This window comes from Notechis scutatus, chromosome 2 (assembly GCF_049901735.1).
Source record: "Notechis scutatus isolate UNSWTSFEM ecotype Mainland chromosome 2, rNotScu1.2, whole genome shotgun sequence".
Lineage (NCBI taxonomy): Eukaryota > Metazoa > Chordata > Lepidosauria > Squamata > Elapidae > Notechis > Notechis scutatus.
Genome location: NC_142010.1, coordinates 157,100,729 through 157,126,684, shown reverse-complemented (window position 1 = coordinate 157,126,684; position 25,956 = coordinate 157,100,729). Strand labels below are relative to the sequence as shown.

The 25,956-nt window shown below is 41.0% G+C and overlaps 1 protein-coding gene across 1 annotated transcript in view; it reads left to right on the top strand.

The window, feature by feature from the left end:
* C3 (complement C3) overlaps positions 1–25,956 on the top strand; it is a 42,990-nt gene that overhangs the window by 5,518 nt on the left and 11,516 nt on the right. Inside the window, 7 exon segments of the mRNA XM_087953935.1 lie at positions 8,471–8,634; positions 10,015–10,173; positions 12,293–12,443; positions 14,496–14,550; positions 15,329–15,420; positions 21,946–22,146; positions 25,563–25,652. Of these exon segments, the coding sequence (XP_087810061.1) occupies positions 8,471–8,634; positions 10,015–10,173; positions 12,293–12,443; positions 14,496–14,550; positions 15,329–15,420; positions 21,946–22,146; positions 25,563–25,652 (912 nt within the window).

Sequence of the window (25,956 nt, the reverse complement as noted above, 5' to 3'; positions counted from 1 at the left end):
TATAGGTCAGATAGCTGTTCTCTTACCATTTTCTTGCTTATTTTAATTTTTATTTCTAGTCTTTTGTGTAAAGACTGATGCAAAGAATGAGTTAAGCAGCTCTGCTTTCTCTCTGCTGCCTGTTATTTCCTTGCCATCTTCTCTCTTTATTAGATCAACTTTTCCTTGACTTTTTTCTTGTTATTTATATGTTGAAATAAACTTTCTTTAAAATTATCTTTGACTTTTGTTGCAAGTCTTTGTTCATTCTGAGCCTTTGCTTTCCTGACTTCATCTTTGCAGATTTGGCCAATCTGCGATATTCTCCCGTAGTTGTGTGTCCCTCTTTCCATTTTTTTGTACTTGTCCTTTTTGTCTTTCAATTTGTCAGAGAGATCTTTGTACAGTCATGCTAGTTTCTTCTTGGATTTTTTCTTTTTCTTTTTCAATGATACTGTGCTGGACTGGGCTTTTATGATCATAGTTTTCAGATTTTCCAATGCTTTTTGAGTTATTAACCCTATTCAATCTGGTGGAATGGTAGTTACCCTCAGCCAGATACTCTCAAGGGGAGGCAGTCCTCCAAATAACTTGGCCATGTGCCATGTATGTTTTAAATGTGATAACCATCACTTTGTATTGCATACAGAAAGAAAATGGACCCAGTGCAATTCACATGACAAACAATGTGATATGGGCAAAGCAAGAGGCACCTGAAGCTGCAACACCACTGAATTCTGGAGCAGTTGTAACTTTTGGGTGACCTTCAAGGATAGAGCACATTGAGGTAGTCCAGCTGGGAAGTGACCTAGGCAGGAGTGACCATGAGCAACGCCTCCCAATCCAGGAATGGGCACAATTGCTGTACAAGATGGATCTATCTAAGATGGCAAAAGCCCCTCTAGTCACAGCTGCCACCTGCTCTTCAAGCAGGAACCACATATTGAAGAGAGCCCTCCAAACTGCACACAGTCTCTGTCCAGGAAAGTGCTACCCCACTGAGAGTCAGAGATAGCATTAATAGACCTAGGAGAAACAGAAACCAATTCTTCCCCATCTAGACACTCACAGCCCCCAAGCCAGTGGTGGGAATAAATTTTTTTTACTACCGGTTCTGTGGGCATGTTTGCCGGTTCTCTGAACTACTCAAAATTTCCACTACCGGTTCTCCAGAACTGGTCAGAATCTGCTGAATACCATCTCTGCCCCAAACACTAAGTCAGTACCAGAACAGCACCACCTACCCAGGGGTGGGTTTCTACTGGTTCTGTCCACCTCTGTAGAACTGGTAGCTCTGAAGAGCAGCAGACATAGAACCAGTTCTATGTCTGCTGATGTTTTTGCCCACCTGCCCACCCAGGTTCTTACCTGACCTTTATTTCCTGATTTTTTTTCAACTTCAGCTGCCCTGTGAGACACAGCTGCAGTTAAAAAAAACAGGGAAAAGGGGCTTTTTGAAAGGCTGCTTCTCTGCACACAGCATGCTGATGACAATTTACAGGCCCACGCTGGCAGCATGCAGGGAAGCACATCATAAATCACCAAACCTCGTAAATGACTGAACTGGTAGTTAACCCTATCAGATCCCACCCCTGCACCTACCCATCCAGGGGTGGAGATAAAGAGATAGACCAACTATATTGAGTCAGCAGGGTGACCTTGATGGAGATATGGCAATATCAGTATAAGAAATCTTAGTGTAAGATCCTGCCTCTCCTTCCCGTTCAAGAAAGCATAGTTGTCGCGTCGAGCGACCGATCCTTTATTTCGATCTTCTGGTTGATTGCTGAATTCCTCTCAGAAAGCAATTTAGTGGAGCCCTCGCAAGGGTGAGTGCAAAGCACAAAGAAAAAAAGACACGAAACAAAAGATTTCTTCAGGTGAGGCAGCACATCGCCTAGGGCAGATGGAATTATCCCGGCTGAGCCTGAGACAGATGGGATTGTTCAGGCTGCCAGCTGCTCTGCGCTGTCCCCTTTTATTGTACTGATTCAAAGAGGGGGGTGAAGGGGATTGCAGGAAGACAAAGAAGTTACAAACTTTATCTTTGAGACCAGGCTACGTGATACAAGTAACGAACTTTTTGACTGTTACTGATAAACATGTTTTTTCCTGAATATACATCTTTTATCTGACACAAGCTTCTGTGATGATACTTCGTGACTGATACCGAATACACATCTTTTATCCCACAGACTTTTGTGAAGTTAATCTTATCAGCTCCTTTTTCCTGTCAGCTTAGTGAACTTTGCTCTGAGAGGTATACGTGCTGAGCAGGATTTGTCTTATGGAAAAATACTGAGACAGAATAGCCACAATTCCTCCTTTTCTTTATTTTTTGTGCTCATGATTCTAGGTAGAGTCCTTTCTCCTCTTGAGTAGTCCCATAAGGTGGCAACAAACCCTTCAGTTTGTTGGTACCCTGCAGATCTAATTCATACGAGGAAAAGTCCTCATCCCCCAAATCATGACTTGGCATAGTTAACAAAACTTCTTTGGGAGAAAAGGAGTTATTAGTGTCTATTTCTTCCTCTGACTCTTGGTCAGAGTACCATTCCAGCAAAGGTTTTTTGACAAGGTCTTTTGATTTAATGATAGATGTGAGAAAGCTAACTGTTTTTTGAGTATTGTTAACTTCATTGTCAAGTGTATTCAAACGATCCCTCAAAAATGTAAGTAAACGTCCTATTACACATGGACCAATAGTACATGCAAGAAGCAATAGCACAAGAGGACCTATTAAAGCAGACAAACCCAACCATCCATTGTTTTTTTGTAAGTGTCTTTCCTTGTGCAGTAAAAGTGATTCTGAGTGGATTTATTCTCTGTCCACAACAAGGCCATGAAGAGCAAGGAAGATGTGCTTGAGCATGGGTAATATGAATATAGTCATTTTTGGTAGGTGCTTCCCACCAGATATGACCTGTGGATACACAACTCCATTTTTTACAATATCTGTCAACTACCCCACCGCAGGCAGAACGAGAAGTACCAGTACTATGAGCGGGACAAAAATATAATCTAAAGTTGTCAGCAGGTGCTGGAGAACAGGAGCCTTGCTTGTCCCATTTATCAGCTTGCAATTTTTTATCTGCAAATTTTTCTACTCCTGTCCCCATTTCAGCAAAATCCATGAAAAGCTGAGGAAACCATGGCCATCTAGTATAATTAGTGGTGGTGTTTAAAATTTTTCCTTGAAAATCAAGGATAGTCCAGGTATACGTTTGAGGTTGATGTTCATTTTTTGAAAATGGTTGTATGCTTCGAGGAGTGCGACGATAGCCAAATCTTGAAACAACATGAGATGCAGACTGCTTAGAGATGGAGTTGTCAGCAATGAAGGCAGGATACCCAAGATGGCGAGCTCGAATGAGAGCTGTAGTCTTGCGATGGATGTCATCAGGGATGAGGTGGCGTCTTCGCCACGACAGGTGGTTTGTAGCGATCAGGAACCCAGGAAGATGAATGATGCAATATGCATTTGGTGACATCACAGGGTGGAAAGCAGCAGCGAAGATGCCAGCGTAGTTTATCTCCAGGAAAAGTTGTCTCAGAATTAGCTTGAGATGGCAACGTAAGTAAAGCAGAGGATAGTGGAGGAGATGCCACTGAAGAAGTGGAAAGCAATAGAACAGTGTGATTGAAATAAGTGTGATTGTGAAAAAATCCTAAGCAAGAATAAGAACCTATAGTAAGTGGAGTAACATGTATAGTTAAAAATATTAAACAAGGAGAATAGTAATAGTAAATAGTTATGTCAGAAGTAGGAGAAAGAAAACTACCATTGTGTTGGAAAACATAATTACATGCAGAAAGAAGATTATCTTTAAAAATAAAGGTAACAGTGTCAGCAAGGAAAGCAAAAATAGCATCAGGAGATGCCCTAAATTGAGAAAAGACAGGAAGTATTGATATCAGAAGAAAGTTTAGAATTAGAGTCAGGTTTGCCATGGTAAGGTCTGACACAGCGAGCAGGAACCCAAAGCACTCGATCAGGAAGTTGGACAGCAGCGTAACCTTTTCCCCAGGTGATGAGCTGTGCAGGACCTTTCCACGCAAGATCTGGAAGCTGTCTGAAATAAACAAGAGGACGGGAAGAGGGAACTACTGGCTTGGTGAAGTGGCGAGAAGCCGCTGTGGTAGGAGGAGTGCCAGTAAGATTGAGAAAGTTAAGAGTGTACAGACAAACATTTAAGATATTTTGCAACGTTGGGAGGTTCGGGGGCCTGAGCCTTTTTCCCCAAGTGCCGATCAAGGGCTTGTTTTAAAGTTAGGTGCGATCTCTCCACAATCGCTTGCCCTTGGCTGTTGAAGGGTAAGCCAAACTTATGTGTGATGGCCCACTTATGACAAAACTCAGCAAAGGGAGAACTGACATAAGCAGGACCATTATCTGTTTTGAGAATTTTTGGACATCCCAACGTTACGAATGACCGAATACAGTGATTAATAACATTTTTTGTAGCCTCTCCTCTTTGCAATGTTGCTATAATAAACCCTGAATAAGTATCTACTGATACATGAATGTATTTCCAGGGAGCAAAGGGAGGATAATGAGTGACATCCATTTGCCACGTATCACAGGCTTGAGTACCCCTAGGATTAACACCTTCAGGGATACCTTTGGCCTGCAAGCTACATGTTAGACATTGTTGAATTATTGCTGTGGCTTCTTGATATGTAATTCCAAATTGTCGCACTAGGGCTTTCCTGTTTTGATGAAAATAATCATGACTCTCCCCAGGTGAAAGCTGTTGGAGAAGGGGAGAGGAGGCCATAATTTTACAAGCCTCATCTGCCATATGATTGCCTTCTGCTAGGAATCCAGGCAATTGCTGATGACTTCTGATATGGGCTACAAATAAAGGTTTCCCTCGTTTTTCAACAGTGTCTGAAGCTGTAAAAAAGTGTCATGAGAGAGGGAGGGGTAACAGGAGAAATATATGCATCAAAAATATGAGCAACCATCTGAGTAACATACATGCTATCAGATATTACATTTAAAGATTGTTGTGAAAAAAGAGACAACGCCAATAAGAAAGCAGCTAATTCAGCTTGTTGTGCTGATGATTGTGAAGTAGTTAAACGTTTATGCCATTGAGCATTTTCATATTTCCATGTACATGCTCCAATATTTTTTGAACCATCAGTAAAGACAGTTAAGCCTTCCTTCAATGGCTGTTGGACAAAAGGTGATTGTAAAACAAAAGGAACTGTCCTCATCACCTGCAATCGTGAATCAGAGGGAAGGTGGCACGACACTTGGCCACACCAATCTTCCAACGCATCCTGCAGTGTTGTGGAAGTCTGAAAAAGAGGTTCCCATTGAGTGATCTTAAAAGGAATATACAATGTAAAAATATCCATTCCCATCAGGGCTTTGGTTCTCTTACGCCCTTTTTCTATAAGAGAAGCCATTTGCGCTGCTCTAGTAAAAATAGATGTTTTTGGAGTGTGTGGTAGATGTAGCCATTCCAAGATATGAAGATTTTTTGTATTAGATATTTGAACAATTATTGCAGTCAGTAGTTGATGAGTTGAAAGGATAGCAAGAGAAGGTGGTTAAAGACAGGAAAGGTCGGGCCCAGTTTATGGTACCCAGATATTGCTGAAGTTGAACCAAGGTGGGTTGAGAAGACAGAGACAGAGAGTTTTACTCAGAAAAGCGATGGGCTGGTATTGCCCCTCCCTTTCTCTGATACTTTGGTGGAATCAATCTATGTTCTCTGAAAAGAGCAGCCCACTAGGGGTCGCCCTCTCATTTCTTTTTCTTTGCTACTTTCTTGTTTACTTTCAAACAAACATCCAGAATTCCCTCATTGCATTCACAGACATACACAGCCTTCTCAATTTGTACACACATCTTTCCTCTTCCAACTCATCTTTCTCTTTTTCAATCCCTTCAGCTAACTCCAGAGACCTCTTCAAAGCCTCTTTCCTTCCTCCAAACAACACATCCACAAACCATCTCTCTCCTTCCTACTTCCATTTCCTTCCTTCATCTTTATCATCAAATCTACGTGCAATAAACAATCTTAGCTTCCCACTCTTGTCTTCTCAAGTACATCAGAAATTGTGGAAAAGCAGAACAATAGAGTAGCAAGACATTATTTACATAGTATTGACACATGGTAGAGTTTTAGCAAAAGATTCCATTAATCAATAATGAGTTTTGTGTTAAGTTGAGACATAAGATCACGGCCCCACAGGTTGAACAGACACAACAGAGAAGTTATAAAAGACAGTTAAATGATTTGTTCTAAGATGGAACACACTGAGAATAAGAATGAAAAATCTGTGGGGTCCTTGAAGAATTTTGTTAAAAGACAAAGAAGGTTGAGAAGGACCTTTCTCATGATGGGATAACCCCCCTGCCCCCATCTGAATCTCATCCTGTGGAGTACGGGATGGCTCCCTGACAAAGAAGATGGTCCAGGGTAACAGCTTGAGGAAGGCCAGCTGTTGCAACAGATTGAACTGCTAAGCGATAGTCATTGTGCCAAGCAGCAAGTTGAGAAGATGTTAGAGAAAAGAATCCTTTAATCAGTGCCTTCTGAAAGGTATTACGAACAGGCAAGGAGGCAGGAGAATCAGTGGAGTTGATAGGGTTAACATCAGGAATGTGAGGTGGGTTGTAGGGAGGAGGGGGAGGAGGGGAAGAAGTGTCAGGATATGGAGGTGGTAAGGAAGAAATTGTGGAAGTTTTTGAATGAGAAGAAGGGGAATCAGAGGAAACAGGAGAAAAAGAATTTTCAGGAAGACTAGAAGATGGATAAACAATTGTTATAGCAGCCATTATTGCTCTCCAAGAGATAAGTATATCCATGGGAGCTCTGGGAATTTCATGTAAATATTTTCCTAATTTTTCCCATTGAGAATGGCTAAGAGTTCCAGCAGATGGATAGGCTGGACAGTGTGCCTCAATGTAAATTATAAATTTATTTAAAGATTTCTTCGAAATTGGGTACACAGTTGTACCATTAATTTTCTGAAAGGAATTAGCCTTCTTCACTAGACTATAAAGTTCGTCCCTGTGCCCTGACGAAACTTGAGAAAGTGAGGAGCCCATTACTTACGATTCGTACGAAACCTATGCCAGGTGCGTAGCAATGGGAGTGAAGGTGATGCACCTCTAGCCAGAAGTCACACACCTTGGAACCAGAAAGTCGAAGAGATCCCGGACGAATCAAGGGATCCCGGACGAGCCCCCAGCTGTCGCGTCGAGCGACCGATCCTTTATTTCGATCTTCTGGTTGATTGCTGAATTCCTCTCAGAAAGCAATTTAGTGGAGCCCTCGCAAGGGTGAGTGCAAAGCACAAAGAAAAAAAGACACGAAACAAAAGATTTCTTCAGGTGAGGCAGCACATCGCCTAGGGCAGATGGAATTATCCCGGCTGAGCCTGAGACAGATGGGATTGTTCAGGCTGCCAGCTGCTCTGTGCTGTCCCCTTTTATTGTACTGATTCAAAGAGGGGGGTGAAGGGGATTGCAGGAAGACAAAGAAGTTACAAACTTTATCTTTGAGACCAGGCTACGTGATACAAGTAACGAACTTTTTGACTGTTACTGATAAACATGTTTTTTCCTGAATATACATCTTTTATCTGACACAAGCTTCTGTGATGATACTTCGTGACTGATACCGAATACACATCTTTTATCCCACAGACTTTTGTGAAGTTAATCTTATCAGCTCCTTTTTCCTGTCAGCTTAGTGAACTTTGCTCTGAGAGGTATACGTGCTGAGCAGGATTTGTCTTATGGAAAAATACTGAGACAGAATAGCCACACATAGTCTCTTGAAACTTTAGCATTTCAAAAAGGAAACCTTTATTGAAAGGAAGTGAATGCAGGACAATGCAAAGCAAGGTCTAAGTTCCCCCCAGGCAATTCCGTTAGGATAAAGTGGTTAGAAACACCTCCCCTCAGTCTGATGTTGAATGAACCAATCCACAAGTGCGAAGATGTTATGGAAATGGTCGTCCTGAGAAAGAGATAAGGAGTCATTCCAATGTGCTTCTTCTGTGAGGATTCTGAACTGAGATAAAACAGATGGCCCTCCCCTCTTGTACATTCTTCAAGTTAAATCAAAGCACAGGGCAGAATAGGTGACAGGGTAAAAGTTATAAACTAGGGAAATGACAGGATACATAGGAAATAGGATGAGAGCAATAATAAATGACTAAAAGAATCTGGGGTTCCCTCACCACATGAATGGCAGTATCACAATAGGGATCTGTTAAGTTGATTCTTCATCTGGTCTACCTGGTAGAGCTGACCATAACTGGGTATCATCAGCAACTCCGTGCCATTGAGTAACCTCACCCAACAATTCACACGTATCATCTGCTTTCTTGAAGAATGGGAGACTTTTAATCAATTGTTAATTTTCCCAATCTTTTCACTCCAGTCAAAAGTCACCATCAGGGTAAGTGACCAATATTTTTATCTGCTTGGTTTAATCCTGTTTCTGTGCTGGTTTTTTTAAAGGAAGGAATCGTTGGGAAGAACATAATGCTCACACTCATAATATTGAAGGCACTTCCTATGCCTTGTTGGCCCTGCTGAAAATGAAGAAATTTGCTGAGGCCGGTCCTGTAGTCAAATGGCTGATAGATCAGAAATATTATGGGGGAACATATGGGCAAACCCAAGTGAGTCTTTGTTTTATTGTCAGATTATAATCTTCTGAATTGTATTCTACTGTAGGCTGGTTTAAACAAAATAATAGTCTGAATTGTTGCATGTTTTCGCCTAAAGAAGGGGAGGCAAAGTCGAGACACTATAGCAGTCTTTTAATATTTGAAGTGCTGTCACGGGGAAGAGGTTGTGGATTTATTCTCCATAGTGCCTAAGGATAAGATAAGAAACAGTGAATGGAAGCTTTATAGAGAGGAACCTCCAAAAAAAGAATAAGGAGGACTTTTCTGATTATGAGAGCTATTAAGCAATGGACATAATGGTCCATCAGGAGGCTTGCAAGCAAAAGTTGGACAACCATTTGCTGGGCATGTTGTAAGGATTATTGCCTGTGCATTGGGTTGGTTTTGAATATGTAACAGAACTAATAGTAATAGTAAATCTACCACTGATTCTATTTCATTTTCTAGTAAGGGGAATAAAAATGATAGAATGCTTAGCCTTCAAAGATGATTTCATGAAGACGATGTCAAGGGAAAGTTTTTTAATATAGGTTTGACATCCTAGTGCTGATTTTCTATATGCGAAGAGTTTTCATACTGAGATGCAATGATCCCCACTCAGCTGGTAGAACAAAGCATCAAATAGCTACTTTAGGACTTGACTAACTGGTAACTTGAAAATAACTACAGGTTTCTCTTCAGTTATCTGTAAGCTTTTTTGGCACAAAATGCCCCTAGAAGAGAATGATTTGTGCTGAGAAAAATAACATATTGTTTATTTATTAAGTTTATTTGCTGCTCATCTCACCATTAGGCTACATAGGGTGGTTTTCAACAATAAAATAAAAAAAGATAAAAATATATCTCTAGAGAAAATATAGTAGAGAAAAATGTAGTAGAGAAATGTATTCTCTATCCCTCATGTATGGGTACAAGGTGGATAGAGAGTTTTTAAAATCTCTGTTTGGTTAGCAGACAAGTGCATGGATCTTTTGATGTGCAGGACGAAGAATAGTTTTGAAAGGAATTTTTGCCTGAAGATTATCTAGGGTTTATGTCCTTCATCCATGCTGAAATTAAGGGAACCAAGAGAAATCTCATCCATAGACTTCCTATTGTCCTAGATGTATTTATGTGTATATATGTTAACTCTCCTCTGTTTGTTTACTCATCAATTTGTAGCCCATCTTCTCATTTATGATCAAATGTTCTAACAGACAATTGTAAAAATTAGAAATATAGTTTGGGTATTTCTTGCAACAAGCCACATCACCATCTTCTCCCCTACGTGTTAAACATTTATTTCTATGGTAAAATATATCACTGGATTTTCAGTTCTTTTGTGAGATACTCCAAGACAAACAATCTTATTTTTTCCTTCTCCCATTCTAGGCAACAGTTATGGTGTTTCAAGCTCTTGCTGAATATGAGATTCAGATGCCTACCCATAAGGACTTAAACTTAGATATTGTTATTAAACTGCCAGAATGAGAACTACCTATAAAGTACAGAATTGATATTACTAATGCTCTCCGAGTCCTGACAATAGAGGTACAGTATTTCAGCAAGTGTATTTATTACTCCTTTCATTGGAAATAATTATTTTGGTTCAAATGCAGGTTCAAATCTTTTTTTCAAGAACTGGGAAAAACTATACATAATTTGGTGAAACAAGAAAGAAAACCTAAGTCAGTTCTCCCTATTGGAATTGCACCAGATTGCGGGAGACTGGCTTAAGACAACTAGCTTCTTTGTCAACATACAATGTAGTTTTAAATGACTTCCCTTTCCTCACAAAAGCTGCATTTAAGACAATATCGCAAAATTGTGTCTGTACTTCCAAGGACTATTCCATCTGTGATAAGAAAGAGATTTGAATGGCTCTGGGAGAATTTCTGGAGCACTTCATGACTTAGGAAATGAAGATAATATCATTAAAACAATTGTGCTGCTATTTCTGATGTTGCACAAGCATGATACCAACAGAGTTATATGTTTAAATATGGGTCTGGTATAAATGAGTGGAAATAAATGTTTCTGAAATAGTATTTGAGGGAAAAGTAGATGAAGGAACATAAACTATGGCAGGCATTGTTTCATCTTTTCATACATCCCTTTTTTTGCTGCTTACATGGAGCTCTACTCCAGCTCATGACTGTAAATACAGTTTGGAATCACAGAAAATATAACTCAGGTGGAAAGAGCCTTCATAATCTGCATCTAAACTTTGTTCACCAATCTGACCTGCTGATGTGATCTGAATCTTCGAAGATTGATTGGACCCCTAACTAGATTCATCTTTAAGGTGGCTTGATGAAAAAAGCTTCTGATTATCCCAATCTTAGCTCTTCTATTTAGCAAAGGAACTGTTCCACTTCCAGAATGAGGCCTGCCATGAAGCAGTGTGGATGCTTTTAGGTGGCAGAAATTAAGAAACAAGACTCAAGAGGCAGCCTATAGATATGCCTTGGAACACATCCACACTATAAAGTAAAAAAAAAAACCATTTGAAACATATTTAGGTTAGTAAGAAACCATGTAGACTTTCTATCAGTAAATTACAATAACAGACAACTAACAGCTTTGAATTTTACTTTAATCCATTAACAATTTTTCTTTCACATATGTAATGTATGACAGGTCAATTGGGTTGCAAATAAATTTTGGACCTACTTTGCAAGAGGGAAGCTATTATTGTTGCAAAAGAATTCTGAGTATTTAACTAGGGGAGATAATGTCTGTATTTTTCCTTTTTTAATTAACATTTCTCAATGTTTTTGTTTAGTTTTGTTCTGTCTCTGTTCAATTATTTTATTTTGGATTTTAATCTTTTGAATAAAATAAAATTGTTTAAAACAAGGAACAGATTTAGGTTCATAGTAGTTCTCCAAGGACTTAAGTACATTTCAATTATATACAATATATTGAGAGACAATTAGATGTAATGGTGAAGGTGCTGGCTTGGAACCAAGAGATTGTGATTTTGAATCCTGTTTTAGACAGGGAAGCTGGCTGGATGATTTTACACCAGTCATTCTCGCTCAGCTCAACCCACTACACAGGGTGGTTATTGTGGAGAAAAAAGGAGGTAGGATATTTAGATATGTTCAATGCCTTGAGTTATTTACACTATAAAAGGGATAAGAGTATAATAATACTCCAGATTTAACCATTTTTGATAATAAAAAAAGTATTGATAGTGGATATGGTAGCACCTGGAGACAGCAGAAGAGAAGGGAAAGGACTGAAGAAAATCACAAAATATAAACACCTGCAAACAGAAATAGAAAATAGAACAACTGTGGCAAAGATAGTACTAAAAGTAATAAAACACTTTGGATACAATCCCTAAACATCTGGAATCCTTTATCACTATGAATGTATATCAATATAGAAATTGCTAAGATTGGTGCACAATAATTTGGATAGTTTTACATTCATTGGGTCTTCAGAAAGTGTAAGGAAAGGAGTTTTCTTTATGATTTGATTTTGTTGATACCTTGTTAATATATGGTTGTTTCTTCATCCACATATTTGATTGGGTCTTTCTTATATTTTGAAATCGGTTCCACCTCTAGCTCATATCAGGTTACAACAAAGTCAATAAAATACTAGCACTAATAAGAAGTAAAATCAGCTGAAAGTCATGCTAACCCTGGTTGCTTTTCAGACCAAACTCAACCAAGACTTTGTTGTGTCAGCATCAGGTGATGGAAAAGCAACAATGACCATTTTGACGGTCTATAATGCACAATTGAGGGAGGATGCAAATGTTTGCAACAAATTCCATCTAAATGTTTCTGTTGAAAACGCCCAATTGAGTAAGTTTGACTGGTGGCCTTTGGCTTGCTAGAAATAGATTCTAATGAAATGTATGGTGGGGGAAGATTAAAGTGTTTCTATTCATCATGTCAGGATCCCAATATGGAACAAGCTTTCTCTATTACTTATTCATAAAAAGTCTCTCATTTGATAGAAAATAACATTATTAATTCCATACTTAGTTGTAACCCAGTTCTTGAAGTCAACAAAATAATTTATTTCCTTTTGCCCTGGACAAGCAGGTATTAAGAGCACTGAAGGACAGGTTTTGGGATTGAAATATGTAGATTGGACAGGAATTGAAGTTGTAGGCAATAGACATGTTACTGTCATTTATATTTCTTTGGAGACAAAGAGAAAATCCTATTAGCTCATGGCTTGCAAAGAAGAGGATATTAGATCCATATTGCCAATATAATTCCTAACTAATCCCAAACTAACAGCAATTGCAGTCCACGAGAGGCTTGCAAAACCAATTAGGATTTGGACAGATGGTCAAATAGCCGTAGGCCAGAAGGCCTCTTGTTGCCCACTAAGTCTCCACTGTTCTCCTTTTGAATTGAATTGAATTCTTTATTGTCATTGTATGTATATACACAGTATACATACACCGAAATTCACATAACACCCAGAGATCAGACTCAACATGCACACACACATAACAATCCCCAAATACCTCCCCACCCGCCAAAATTCCCCACCTTCTAAAAACACACAAGCATCCACACAACAGACCAAGTAATACTGTCCAACAGCTCACTGATGGTGGTCCTTAAGTTCATTGTTAAGTGCAATTATAGCTCTGGGATAAAAACTATTCAGAAAACGTGTGGTCCGAGTTTTAATTGTTCTGTATCTTCTGCCAGAAGGCAACAGTTCATAAAGATTGTAAGTAGGATGGGAAGAGTCTCTGAGAATGTTGTGCAACTTCCTCAAACAGCAAGATGCGAAGATGTCATTCAGGGCTGGTAGCTGGAGCCCAATGATATTCTGGGCAGTTTTAATGATTCTCTGTAGAGCTTTTTTGTCTGCTACAGAGCTGCTGTAGGACAGAAGTAGATACTGAGATAGATTTATCTTCCTGAGAATGCTCTCTCTCTCTGAGGAGCCTCTTCTGTGCCTTCTTTACAAGCATGTTGGCATTCATAGTCCATGAGAGGTCCTCCGAGATATAAGTGCCCAGAAATTTAAAACTACCAACCCTTTCCACCTCCTCACCATTTATGTACAATGGTAAACGTACATCTCTCTTCCTCCTGAAGTATAAGTTCTTTAGACTTTTTTTGGTGTTAATTCCTAACTTAACTAGTTTTCTAAGAGCCATGTTGGGGTGAAGGATGCCAAAGAGAAAATAACTTAATGCCATTCTTAATTTTAGAAAATCCAGAAAGAGATTAAATGAAGAATGATTTTTAGGTGCTCTTAATTTATGTTGATTGATTTGCAGCAGGATCCAAATTTTTATTGGTTTTATATCTGTGCACCATATTAAGACAGTCTGCAAGATATAATTCATGATATTGTTTATTAAATGTTTATCCCATATTTCCTTTGTAGAACCCCAATTTATTTGTCCAATTTATATGCTGCTCATCTTGCATTTAAAGGCAACTCTCAGTGGCTTAATGCTTTTATTACCTGTTGTGGTATTCTTGCAATACTTCAATACAATAGGTTAGGAAACACAGTGATACACCCACACACGCACACATAGATACACACACAAACATGTAACAGCAAATTGTATTAAAAAACCCTAAATTTGGTTCTTGCAAAATGAAGAATAAGTTGTATTTTACACTCAGCTGGAAAATTTCTAGCTCTTACACTTTAGAATCAAAACAACCAATTCTTCAATTATTGAAACTGGGTTTGTTATTCTTTGTTTAAACATTCCTTATTCACATGATTTCTTTCAAGAAGGAATCAATCATAAAAATAGAGGGTAAAAATTATTAGATTAATCCTTTGATTTCCAAGGAGATGTTACAGCCAGACAATCAAACTTTTCAGCAGAGTCCAATTTCTCCCTTTTCTTTTGTAATTTTTAGACTTCAAACATGGAAAGGGAGCCAAGGGAGCCCTCATGCTCAAGATCTGCACGAGGTAAGAATGCTGAACACTAAAGAAAACTTTGGATTGTAGCAGGATATTTAGAATTATAACTTTGAGAAGCAATTATGTTACTTTTCAAGAAAATAGTTATACTTTTTCCAACTTTACACTCCATCTTTGCTTGTATATTGATCTGTTTTCTGAGCACTATCCTAATTTGTAACATTTTATTGTTTGTGGATGAAACAAAGAGCAGTATTTAAGTCATCGCAGGTCCCTCAGATTGATTTATTGATGTAGAAATTGCAATATGCTACAGCAAGATGGCCAGTACAAGAATGGAAAACCTCCAGGGGACTCTAGAACTATAGGTTAGACTAAGGAGTTGAGAAAAATAACCCAGGAGAAGGCAATGGGAAATATATTCCATATTGATTGGAAAATTTCACAAATCTGTTCCTGAATCCATCAGACATTGAGCTGGACTCAAGAGAACTATAGAATGAGACAAATGGTAGGTCTTCAACTTGGTTTTGCCATTTAAAGAACAAAAATACATTCTATTTTATGCCTTAATTAATGCTTTTTACTCAATTTTCACCCAAATTCATAAACTTTGCAAAAACTTCCATGAAAATTGTTTTGTGAGTTAGGAGCACATTGTGGTGGCTCAGATGCCAGCCTATAAGCTCTGTCAATAGCTAGATTTCTCTCCTTCAAGATGAACCATTTAAAAAAATCCAGAACTGCCCTAATAGTAATGAACAGGAAACTGTTTGTGAACTAGGAAATCCATCTTTGGTCATTTTTCCTCCATTCTTGATTTTAGGTATCTGGGAGAAGTTGATTCTACAATGACAATAATTGATGTTTCTATGCTGACTGGTTTTCTCGCTGATGCAGAAGACCTTACGAGGGTAAGCAAGCTTTGAATGGGGCTTGAAATGGCTGTTTCTGCAGTTTAGCAAAGATGCTGAATTAGAGAATGTGTTATAGTTAATCATTTGCCTATATGATTAAAACTGCAGACAGAATGAATGAATCTTCATTACCAGAAAATGAATCAATAAGATGCTGAATTTTATGACACATAAAAAGGCATTATATTTTAATAAATCAGAAAAGTATATTGTTAAGTATGGAGAATAAGGGAGACCAGACATCTGACCAGTGACTTCAACTCTTTAATAAAGCGATAGACATAACAGAGCAATGATATGGGCAGCAGTAACCCTTTTATAGGGTTAGCTGTTGCCTTATTAACCAATGAAAATGTGCAGCAGGTTCCCACTACTGACCAATAAGGACAGTCCCAAAAGTGGCCAATCAGGGACTGGTTCTGGTCCAATCCCAAGTTGTTGTATAAGGACCAATCAAGTGTGCAGGTTTTCAACCCCTAATTTGCATTTAGGTTATTCACTTTTATTGATTCACAACACCCCTCCCCTTGGGTTCCGTTTGAGGGAGCTGTGATAAAATCCTCAAGATAGGCAGGCCGTTTGGTCTGCCTGGATGATTTCCGAGGCTCCACCGGGTTTTGTCCAATGTCCGGTTCCGGTGGAGCGTTTGGATGACCATTGTTGCGTTCTATTTCGCTGCACGGCGATTCCGTGCTGCATTCACTGTGGTTGTCTCTGCTACTGCTTGTTTCTTCGGGGTTTTGCAGTTCATTTTCCCCCGTATTAAAGTTCCCTGAAGACATCAACTCCTTCCCCGCTTCATGTTCCGGTGCTTCGCTGGGCTGTAGGGCTCCCGTTGACCTGCTATTAGTTGTATCCAAGTCAATTCCCTCGATACTCCCTCCCCCTTGAGTTGGTGAACTGGGGAAGTCATGGCCGCTGGGTGGTAATCTCGATCGGACTTGGTCTATGTGGCGTTTCCACACCCTCCCATCGTCTGTTAGTAGGCGGTAAGATCTAGGCCCGGTGAGGTGGGTAATGGTTGCGGGTATCCATAACGGGTCGCCGGAAAAGTTTTTGGCAAAGATTAAATCGCCTACCTTAAATTCCCGGCATTTGCTGCTGGAGCCGAAAGGTTTTTCTGGTGTGAAAGCGGGGTGGAGCCGGTCAAGGTGCGATCGTATTTTCCGCCCCATAAGAAGTTCAGCGGGTGTTTTGTTGGTCACGCTGTGGGGCGTGATGTGCTGCAATAAGAGGATTCGATTGATTTTCTCGTCGATGTTGCCAAATTCCATTTTATGCAGGGTCTTTTTAATTGCTCGTAATTTGTCTTCGGTGGGATGAATTCCTTGGCTGTCCAGGAGGTATCCCAAAAATTCTACTTTTTCGGTACATAAGTGGCATTTATCTCTTTTTACTCTGAGGCCTGCATTTTGGAATCTTCGCAAAACCTCTTTGAGTCGTTTTTCTAGGATGTCTTTGTTAGGTGCGGCGATGAGTACATCGTCGAAATATGGGACAACACCTTTTATCCCTTGTAACAACCTTTCCATTAAACTCTGGAAGATTCCAGGGCGACGCTTACCCGAATTGGAGTCGGTTGCATTTAAATGCGCCCTATGTGTTACGATCGCTTGCGCCTCGGCTGTGGTTGGGTCTACAGGCAATTGTTGATATGCCTGGGCTAAATCTAGTTTGGCGAAAACTTTTCCGCCGCCCAGAGAATGGAGTAAATGTTGCACTACCGGTACTGGATAAGCACTTTGCTGCAGTGCATGGTTTAATGTGGCCCGGTAGTCTCCGCAAATTCTTAGAGACCCATCAGGCTTGATAGGCGTCACTATCGGGGTTTCCCAACGGGCGTGGTCGGTGGGTTCCAGTACGCCCTGCGCTATCAGCTTATCGAGTTGTTTGTCGATTTTAGGCTTTAAGGCGAACGGCACCCGACGTGGCTTAAGGCGGATGGGTGCTATTTCAGGGTTCAAGTTAAACGAGATTGGGGTCCCCTTATACTTGCCTAGTCCGTTCGCGAAAACGTCTTGGAATTCTTGCACGAGTGCTTCCTCCCAATCGACGCTTTCGGCCTTGTGGACTCCGGCTACAGTGATTCCAAGCGGCCTGAACCATTGCAGGCCTAGAAGACTAGGCCTGTCTCGATCCACGACAGTCAGTGGTAGTGCGACGGTGCGGTCCTTGAATGAGACCTGGAATCTGCGGGACCCGACAACGGGAATTCGGTTGCCCTGATAGTCTTTGAGTATAACCCTCTGAGGGTTAAGGTCTTGGCGGCGAATCGTTGGAAGGAGCTGTTGGAGCGTTTTCCACGACACCATCGAGAGGGAAGATCCCGAATCTACCTCCATCACACAAGGTTTGTTTTCGATGGCGACCTTTACTCGGATTTTCCCAGCATCAAGGGATGTAGCGTGGCCTATGGTGATTGTTTGGTGGGTCTCTTCCCGCCTGGTTTCTTCACGCCTGGTGGAAGTGGTGGACGGCTTGTTTCTGTAGGAGTGGTTCAATTTTTCTCGGTGTGTGCCGAAGAATCCTGAAGACTGGAATTCGGCCTGTCGGGGTTTGGAGTGCTGTTTGCTCCTGCAAACCTTTGCGATGTGACCGCGTCTCCCGCAATGGCGGCAAAGTGCGTCAAGGAATTTGCAGCCGGATTGTGGGTGATTTGCTCCACAGCCGGCACACGGTCGAAATGAGTGTTGTGAGGACTGGTCTCTCTCCGTTCGAAGTCGGTTGACCTCTTCCTCATCGCTGTCGGATGGGGACTCTAGGTCTTCGTGGTGAGTTGATACCGGGTGTCTCTCTGAGCGAGGCGAGGTATCAGTGGCGAGTTTACGTAGCGGTGCGTTGGTGCGGCGCATTTGGGCTGCCGACTTCTTTGTTGCCTCTGCTGCCGAGGCTTCTTTAAGGGCATCGGTGAGGCTGATGTCCCCCTTAGCCATAATTTTGCTCTGGATAGCGCCGTCTTCTAGGCCCAGAACCAGGCGGTCCCGGAGGGCTTCTTCTAAGTCGGCGAACCCGCAGAGGCCTCCTAGGTTCCAGAGGTCCGCGATGTAATTGGCAAGGCTTTCGCCCTTCCGTTGGTCCCTCTGGTAATATTCGTGTCTTCTGACTAAGGTTTGCACGGTGGGCGCGTAGTGAGCCCATAGTAACGGCTCGAGGACATCCCAGTCCATTTCTTTTACCTCTGCTGGCTTGGCAAGTGACTTTGCCATTTTAAACACGGTTGGTCCACAATGCGTTAGAAAGATAGCTCTTTTTTTGCCGGTTGTCGCATCTTTCAAATTGTTAGTTTCCAGAAACATCTGGAACCGATCCATGTAGGCCTCCCAGTCTTCGGTCTCTGGATTGAATGGAACGGGTGCTACGGCACCGCTGGCCATGTTGCCGTTGATGGTGCGTGTTCGACCACGTGCTCTGTTAGTTGCTCTGTCGATTAGTCAGTTCTTCGGTCTCCGCATCCCACCTTCGTCGCCAGTGTTAAGTATGGAGAATAAGGAGGACCAGACATCTGACCAGTGACTTCAACTCTTTAATAAAGCGATAGACATAACAGAGCAATGATATGGGCAGCAGTAACCCTTTTATAGGGTTAGCTGTTGCCTTATTAACCAATGAAAATGTGCAGCAGGTTCCCACTACTGACCAATAAGGACAGTCCCAAAAGTGGCCAATCAGGGACTGGTTCTGGCCCAATCCCAAGTTGTTGTATAAGGACCAATCAAGTGTGCAGGATTTCAACCCCTAATTTGCATTTAGGTTATTCACTTTTATTGATTCACAACATATATAACTGAAATTTCTCTGACAAATTAATAATATGAAAACTCTTTTTTGTTGTCTCCAAGTCTCTCAGGTGTACATCCCGTGAACCTTGAAAATATTTTCAGATTTTTCTATAAATGTAACACAGTGCCAGTATAATTATAATAAGCATAATTTCTGATATACCTGTATATTTTTCCTGCATGTGGCTCCCGATTTCTGGTTAAGGTAGACTGAAGGGGCCTTTCTTTGAACTCATGCTGAAACAATATTTTGAAGGAGATCTTCAACTCATGGAAAATTAGCCTTTAGCCCCTATTCCTTTGGAGTGGGGTCCAGTGACTGTAGTGATTTAATAGAGGGGCAACAGGGGTAGGATGGGGAATGGCAAGGGGACTTGGCCAATTTTGTGCCAGTGTACTTTCCTGCTGACTTAAGATGGGGAAGAGAGCCAGGCCTGAGGAGAGGGGGGTTCAGCTGGCACATTGTTCCGGGGGCCCATGGAACTCAAAGGGGGCCCATGAAGGAGGCTTTTAAAAAATTTTTTTACAAAACCAAATTTTTAAAAAGAAAAACAGCAGGGCTTTGGTCAACCTGGATGCGCCTGGGCGGGGGTGAGGGGTGAGGGATGGTGGGGGTGGCTTGCAGGAAAACACTCCAAAGCTGGATCAAATCAACTCATTGGAGGGCAAACGGCAAGGAAGGAAGGAAGGCGTGCCCTTCCCGCGCAGCAGCAGCAGCGATCGCCCTGCCCTCCGCCTCCTCCTCCCTCTTTCTCCCCTTCTCCCCAGTTCTTGAAGAATCAACCTCCACTTCTCATCCTGTCAAAATCCTTCATGCCGAAAGGAAGGAGGGGCCACTGTTAGCTTAGTCGGAGGATCTGTGCACGCCAGCCATGCCAAAGGGTAATTGGCAAGAGGTTTTAAAATGAAAGATAAACCAGAGGAGGAGGGGGGGGCGGGCGAAGGAAGCGTCACTTTTCTTTCATTCGTATAGACTAGAGTGAATCATTCAGAATGATTCATCCTTCTCCCAGTCAGAAAAAAAACCCATCTACTTGTGAGCTGCACGGACTCCAATGCCGCTTCTCCATATTTTGTCCTCAACCCCCCACCCCCCGCTTTCCTATTTGCTTCACTGCCCCCCCCTTTTTAATGACCCTCTCGGTTGGTTAGGAGTTACATGACATCAGTGCAGAGTAATGCGAAATCCACAGGGTGGTGGAGAGGGGGAGGGGAGATGTTAACTTAACGTGTAGGTGAGAGGGCCCATATTCAGGGGTGGGATTCTACCAGTTCACACCTAGAACCGGTTGTTAACATTCTAAGCAGTTTGGAGAACCAGTTATAACAAATTACTGGCCTAATCCTGTAAGGAAGGCAGGAAGGAAACATTCTGGTGTTGCTTACAGAAACTGCCTCTCCATTAACCCTTATTACGTTCTTGGCAGGACTAGACTTCCTGTCTCAGGAACTTCTCTGGAGTTTTTTTCCCTTCCTTTGCTGGTACTTTGCTTGTGTGGAGTGACCATTCAAAGTTACAATGGCACTGAAAAAAGTGACTTATGGCCATTTTTCACACTTACGACTGTTGCAGCATCCCCACAGTCATGAGAAGCCAGGCGAGGAGATACGTGCCTCGATGTGAGTGATATTGAGTTGGCCAGTAACATGACCACCAAGCCACATCTACCCAGTCTACCCATATTAGTCTTGTTCCAGCACTTAATAATCCCCTTGGCGGCCCTGAAGACAGCACTGTATCTGGGCATTGGGGTTTGAGTTTACTTTATTGATTAGCCCTTGGGCCATATCAAAGTGTAGAGTTCCAGACACAAATTATTATTAAAATCTGATAAAAACAATTTAAAATGAAACTGGAATAAAATGAATTTGGAATAAAATACAGTTTAAAGTGAAATTGGAATTGGAATAAAATACAATAATTTAATATATAGATAAAATAAAATATGATAAAATTATATTTCAATGTCACCCCTACAATCTACCCCAATCAGTCCTACACATGCTGATCTCAACCAAATCATTTTGCTTAAGTACTGCGTTGTGTTAAATGTTATTTTGAGATTCTGGCCACACATAAGGTACGTTTTTTTTTCATATGGGGATCCCAATGGGTCATTCATTTGGTACATAGACCAAGGTACTTGTCTCTCACCTTCTTATACAGGGCACTGGAGAAACAGCCTAGGTCACCTAATGCTCTTTGGATATATGCAGTGGTGGCATTCAATATTTTTTTTACCACTGGTTCTGTGGGCATGGCTTGGTGGGCGCGCTTTGTGCATGCATGCACGCACAGAGGGTTTCCTACTGACCTTCTCCTGCAATCCTGCACTCTCCCTGTATGTTCAACAGCAGATGCATGACAATCTGCTGTGCTGTGCAAAGCAGCTGAGCTTCAAAACCAGGAAATAAAGATCAGAATAGAGCCAGGGCAGGTGGGCGGGCCCAGCAGCTGATCGTCAGAGTAAACCGGTTCACTCACAGATGATCCTCAGAGTGACTGGTTTGGCCAAACCAGGCTGAACCGGTAGAATACTACCCCGGATACATGACAGAATAATGTGTTAATATTCTAACTTTTGAATGTGTTAATATTCTAACTCAGTATTTTCTGAGATACCATTTCAACCTGCTGTTCCTCTCACCTTTTCCATTGATTCCCTTTATTCTGGGAAACCTGTACAGATTTGCAGAATTTAGTCCTTCAATCACTGGGTCAAACCTGAAGAACTTGGAATAAGCAGTTTCCTTGAGGTTATTCGGATGGAGTTTTGGGTGGGGGGGAATTATCTCCATGGGTAAACTGGCACCCACAAATGATCTTCTCTCTCCATCCCAGGTCTCCCACTCTGAAGTTGAATGCCTGCATTTTAAGATTCACAAGCATTTTGAAGTTGGCTTCATTCAGCCAGGATCAGTCAAGGTGTACAGCTACTACAATCTGGGTAATGGCAGATGTATTAATACACCTTCCTCCTCCTAATTTCCCAACAACCACTCTGTGAAGTGAGTCAAGATTGTGAGAGAATGGCTTGGCCAAGGTCATCCAGTTGCTTTCATGGCTAAGGTGGTCTCTCCCCCTTTCCAGCCTGGTGCGTTAACCATTAGACCACACTGGCTCTTTCCAAGGAACTCAATGGTACTGGAGCTAGGCAAACTTGGCAAAAAGCCCAACAACAATGGATAGTTGATAAAACATTATTGATTTTCCAAAAAAACTATTTATAACAATTTCATAAAAGCTGAAGTGAAGAATGTATCATTTGAATCATATCAATATTGAAGATATATTAAAGGTATATTAAAGATATATTAAACACAAATACTCCGGCAGACTTCTGGTCTGAGTTTCCTTTGCTTGCCTTCTGAGCAGAGATGGTATTCAGCAGGTTCTGTCTAGTTCTGGAGAACCGGTAGCAGAAATTTTGAGTAGTTTGGAGAACCGGCAAATCCCACCTCTGACTGGCCCCGCCCCCATCTATTATCTGCCTCCTGAGTCTCGGCTGATCGACTGAGTCTTCTTTGGTTGCCCTGCACAGGAGAACGGATCTGGAAAGCAGGTTAGTGGGGTGGGAAGGAATGGGATTTTGCAGTAACTTTCCCCTGCCATGCCCACCAAGCCACGCCCATCAAGCCATGCCCATCAAGCCATGCCATGCCCACCAAGCCACGCCCACAGAACTGGTAGTAAAAAGAAAATTTGAATCCCACCACTGCTTCTGAGGGGCAGAGAACAAAGCCAGTGATACCAAGATTTCTCTGCTCTGGTGGGCAACGTGATGCTCATCTTAAGAGGGGAAAGTGGTACTGAGACTTTGGAAGCTGAGCTTATCATGGCCGAGGAAGAGCCATTTTGCCATTCTAATTAATATTTTGAAAATTCGTTATTTTTATTTCTGAACAACATTTTCAGTGCAGCTCTTTAAGCAGGAAGTGTGCAAAATCATGAAAATACTTCAGAGAAAATTACCTGTAAAACCTGTATATAGTAGGCACAATTGCAAAAAAAAAAAAAAGTATTTCTTTGGAAAACATACGCTCAAATGCATACACATTTCTGAAATGTTAAAAGTATACAAAATAATTGTTTAAAAAATCTCCAATCCAACTAATCAGACCTGACATATTTGCAAAGTTGAAAATGATGAGAAACTAGAACTGATAGACAACCGTGGCCAGTTCTAATTCGCTTTTGTTGGCTGCACAGATCAATGAATTGTGCTTTAATTTCAGGAAAGGACGTGCCCATCCAAGACATTCTGCCGTGCAAAGCATTTGCACTGATTTTGTATAGACGCAACCCTAAGATCTCTTGCTGTGTCAAAGGGCTAGGGCAGGCTACCTAACTTGCCTGGAAGGTCAATCTGTCCCCATTTTGATCTCACTCTCACTAGGTCTTGTTAACTGCAGTGAAAATATGAGATTATTGGCCTGTAGCAGTGGTGGGATTCAAAAAAATTTACTATCAGTTCTGTGGGCATGGCTTGGTGGGCGTGGCAGGGGAAGGATACTGCAAAATCCCCATTCCCTCCCCATCCCACTAACCTGCTTTCCAGCTCCGTTCTCCATTGCAGGGCAACAAAAGAAGACCGAGCCAATCAGCTGGGACTCGGGAGGCAGAAAACAGATGGGGGCGGGGCCAGTCGGAGGAGGTATTCTCCAAACTACTCAAAATTTTCACTACCGGTTCTCCAGAACTGGTCAGAACCTGCTGAATACCACCTCTGGCCTGTAGTCTCACTTATAAGGCACTTGTAGTCTTCGCAGACATGGGACACTCAACCTTTCAAAGTTACAATGGTGCTAAAAATAATTTTGTGACTAACCTTTCAAATTACAACTATTGGCCTCAGTGATGTGATTGCTATTTGCATACTTCACAACCAGCATGCATGTTTCTTGGAACTAGTAGGATTGATATGGTACGGTTTGGAAAGTGGAAGTAAAATTGTAAGTTGCAATCATGTTATTTTTCACTCTGCGACTGCATCTCTTTGCTTAATGACCAAGGGAAAACAGGTCATAAGTCCAGGTGCAGTCACAGGATTTTCTGCTTCGCAATCAAGTTGCCAGTCCCAGTTGTGGTCACTAAGTGAGGACTACCTTAATAATAATCTGTATTGGTATTAGTTTTGTTAATACCAGAGCCAGGGTATTATGTTTAATGTTGCACAGACGCTCCCTAAAATTAAAACCTTTAATACTACAAGACGTTGGTTTTTACAGAAAACCATAAGAATCATGAGTACAGGTAGTTCTTCAGCAAAAAAAAAGGCAAGAATGAATAGCTATATGAATAGCTGGATTCAAACTTACAACCACATGACTTGCTTAAAGACCATGTGATTCACTTAACAACTATAGTGATTGACTTAATAAGCATCATAAAAATGGTTATAAAACGGAGTTCAGTCATGTGAAGACTCAACATGACAGCAACAATTTACGATCAAAATTCAGGGCTCAATTTTAATCATAAATCAAAAACTATTTGTAGTCTATTTTATATTATCAAACAGTGACATCTACAGGAGGCATCAAGATAAGTTAGAATGACAAAAATAAGCATTGTGCTGTCACACCACCACTTTCTTATATTAAATGGGGTATCACATGCATGCCCAAAATATGCAACACATTGCCATTTTCATCTTTTTTGACAAAAGGAGCAGAATTCTGCAAGTATCCATGTTTCAACTTCCTAACTCCATTAGATAATGGGATATCCTCTCTTACCTTTCTTATTGCATTGTAGGGCTCTGTGCTTTTCAGGTAAATGCTTAATAAAATTCAATCAGCCAACCAACATTCTTGATAAGTTTCCATTGCACTGTCATGTCAGACATGCCCCAAATTTGAAATCTCCTTGAGAATAATCTTTGTACTTCTAAATACAGGTCGTACTCCTTGACTTATGAACACAATTGAACCCAAAATTTATGTTGCTAAGTGAGACATTTGTTAAGTGAGTTTTGCTCTATTTTATGACCTTTCTTGCCATAGTTGTTAAGTGAATCACTGCAGTTGTTAAGTGAGTAATACAGTTTTTAAGTGAATCTGGCTTCCGCTTTGATTTTGCTTGTAAAAAGGTCTCAAAAGGTGATTACATAACTCACACACACCGCAACTGTCATACATATGAACTAGTTGTCAAGTATCTGAATGTAAATCACATGACCATGGGGATTTTGTAATGGTCATAAGTGTGAACAATGGTCATAAGTCACTTTTTCAGTGCTATTACAACTTTGAACAGTCATTAAATGAATGATTGTAAGTTGAGGACTAACTGTAATTAAATCTATACTCACCATAGTTTCTTGATGTGATATATAGATATAACTTTTAATTCTTTCATTAGGTGAAAAATGTACCAAGTTCTACCATCCAGATAAAGGAACAGGTCTTCTCAATAAGATATGTCATGGTAACATTTGCCGATGTGCAGAAGGTAAGTTGGGAGAAATAAGGTAAATGTTCTCTCTGAGCACCAAAATGGAAGCATTGGGGAAGAGTTAGTATGGAATCTATGGCAAATATAAATTTAATTCAAATTTAATCAATGATAATTTTTCTCAATCTGAATCTGTTTGGAAACTTTGGACTCTGTACTCTGTAAAATAATATGAGGAGAGAGTTGCTGGATCTTAATAGTTGCAATACTTCATAAAATGCTTACCAAGGAGTTTACATGTGATTGAAGAGTCATTGTTTCTACGCATTTCTATGTTTATTTATGAGCTGCCCCCCTTTTT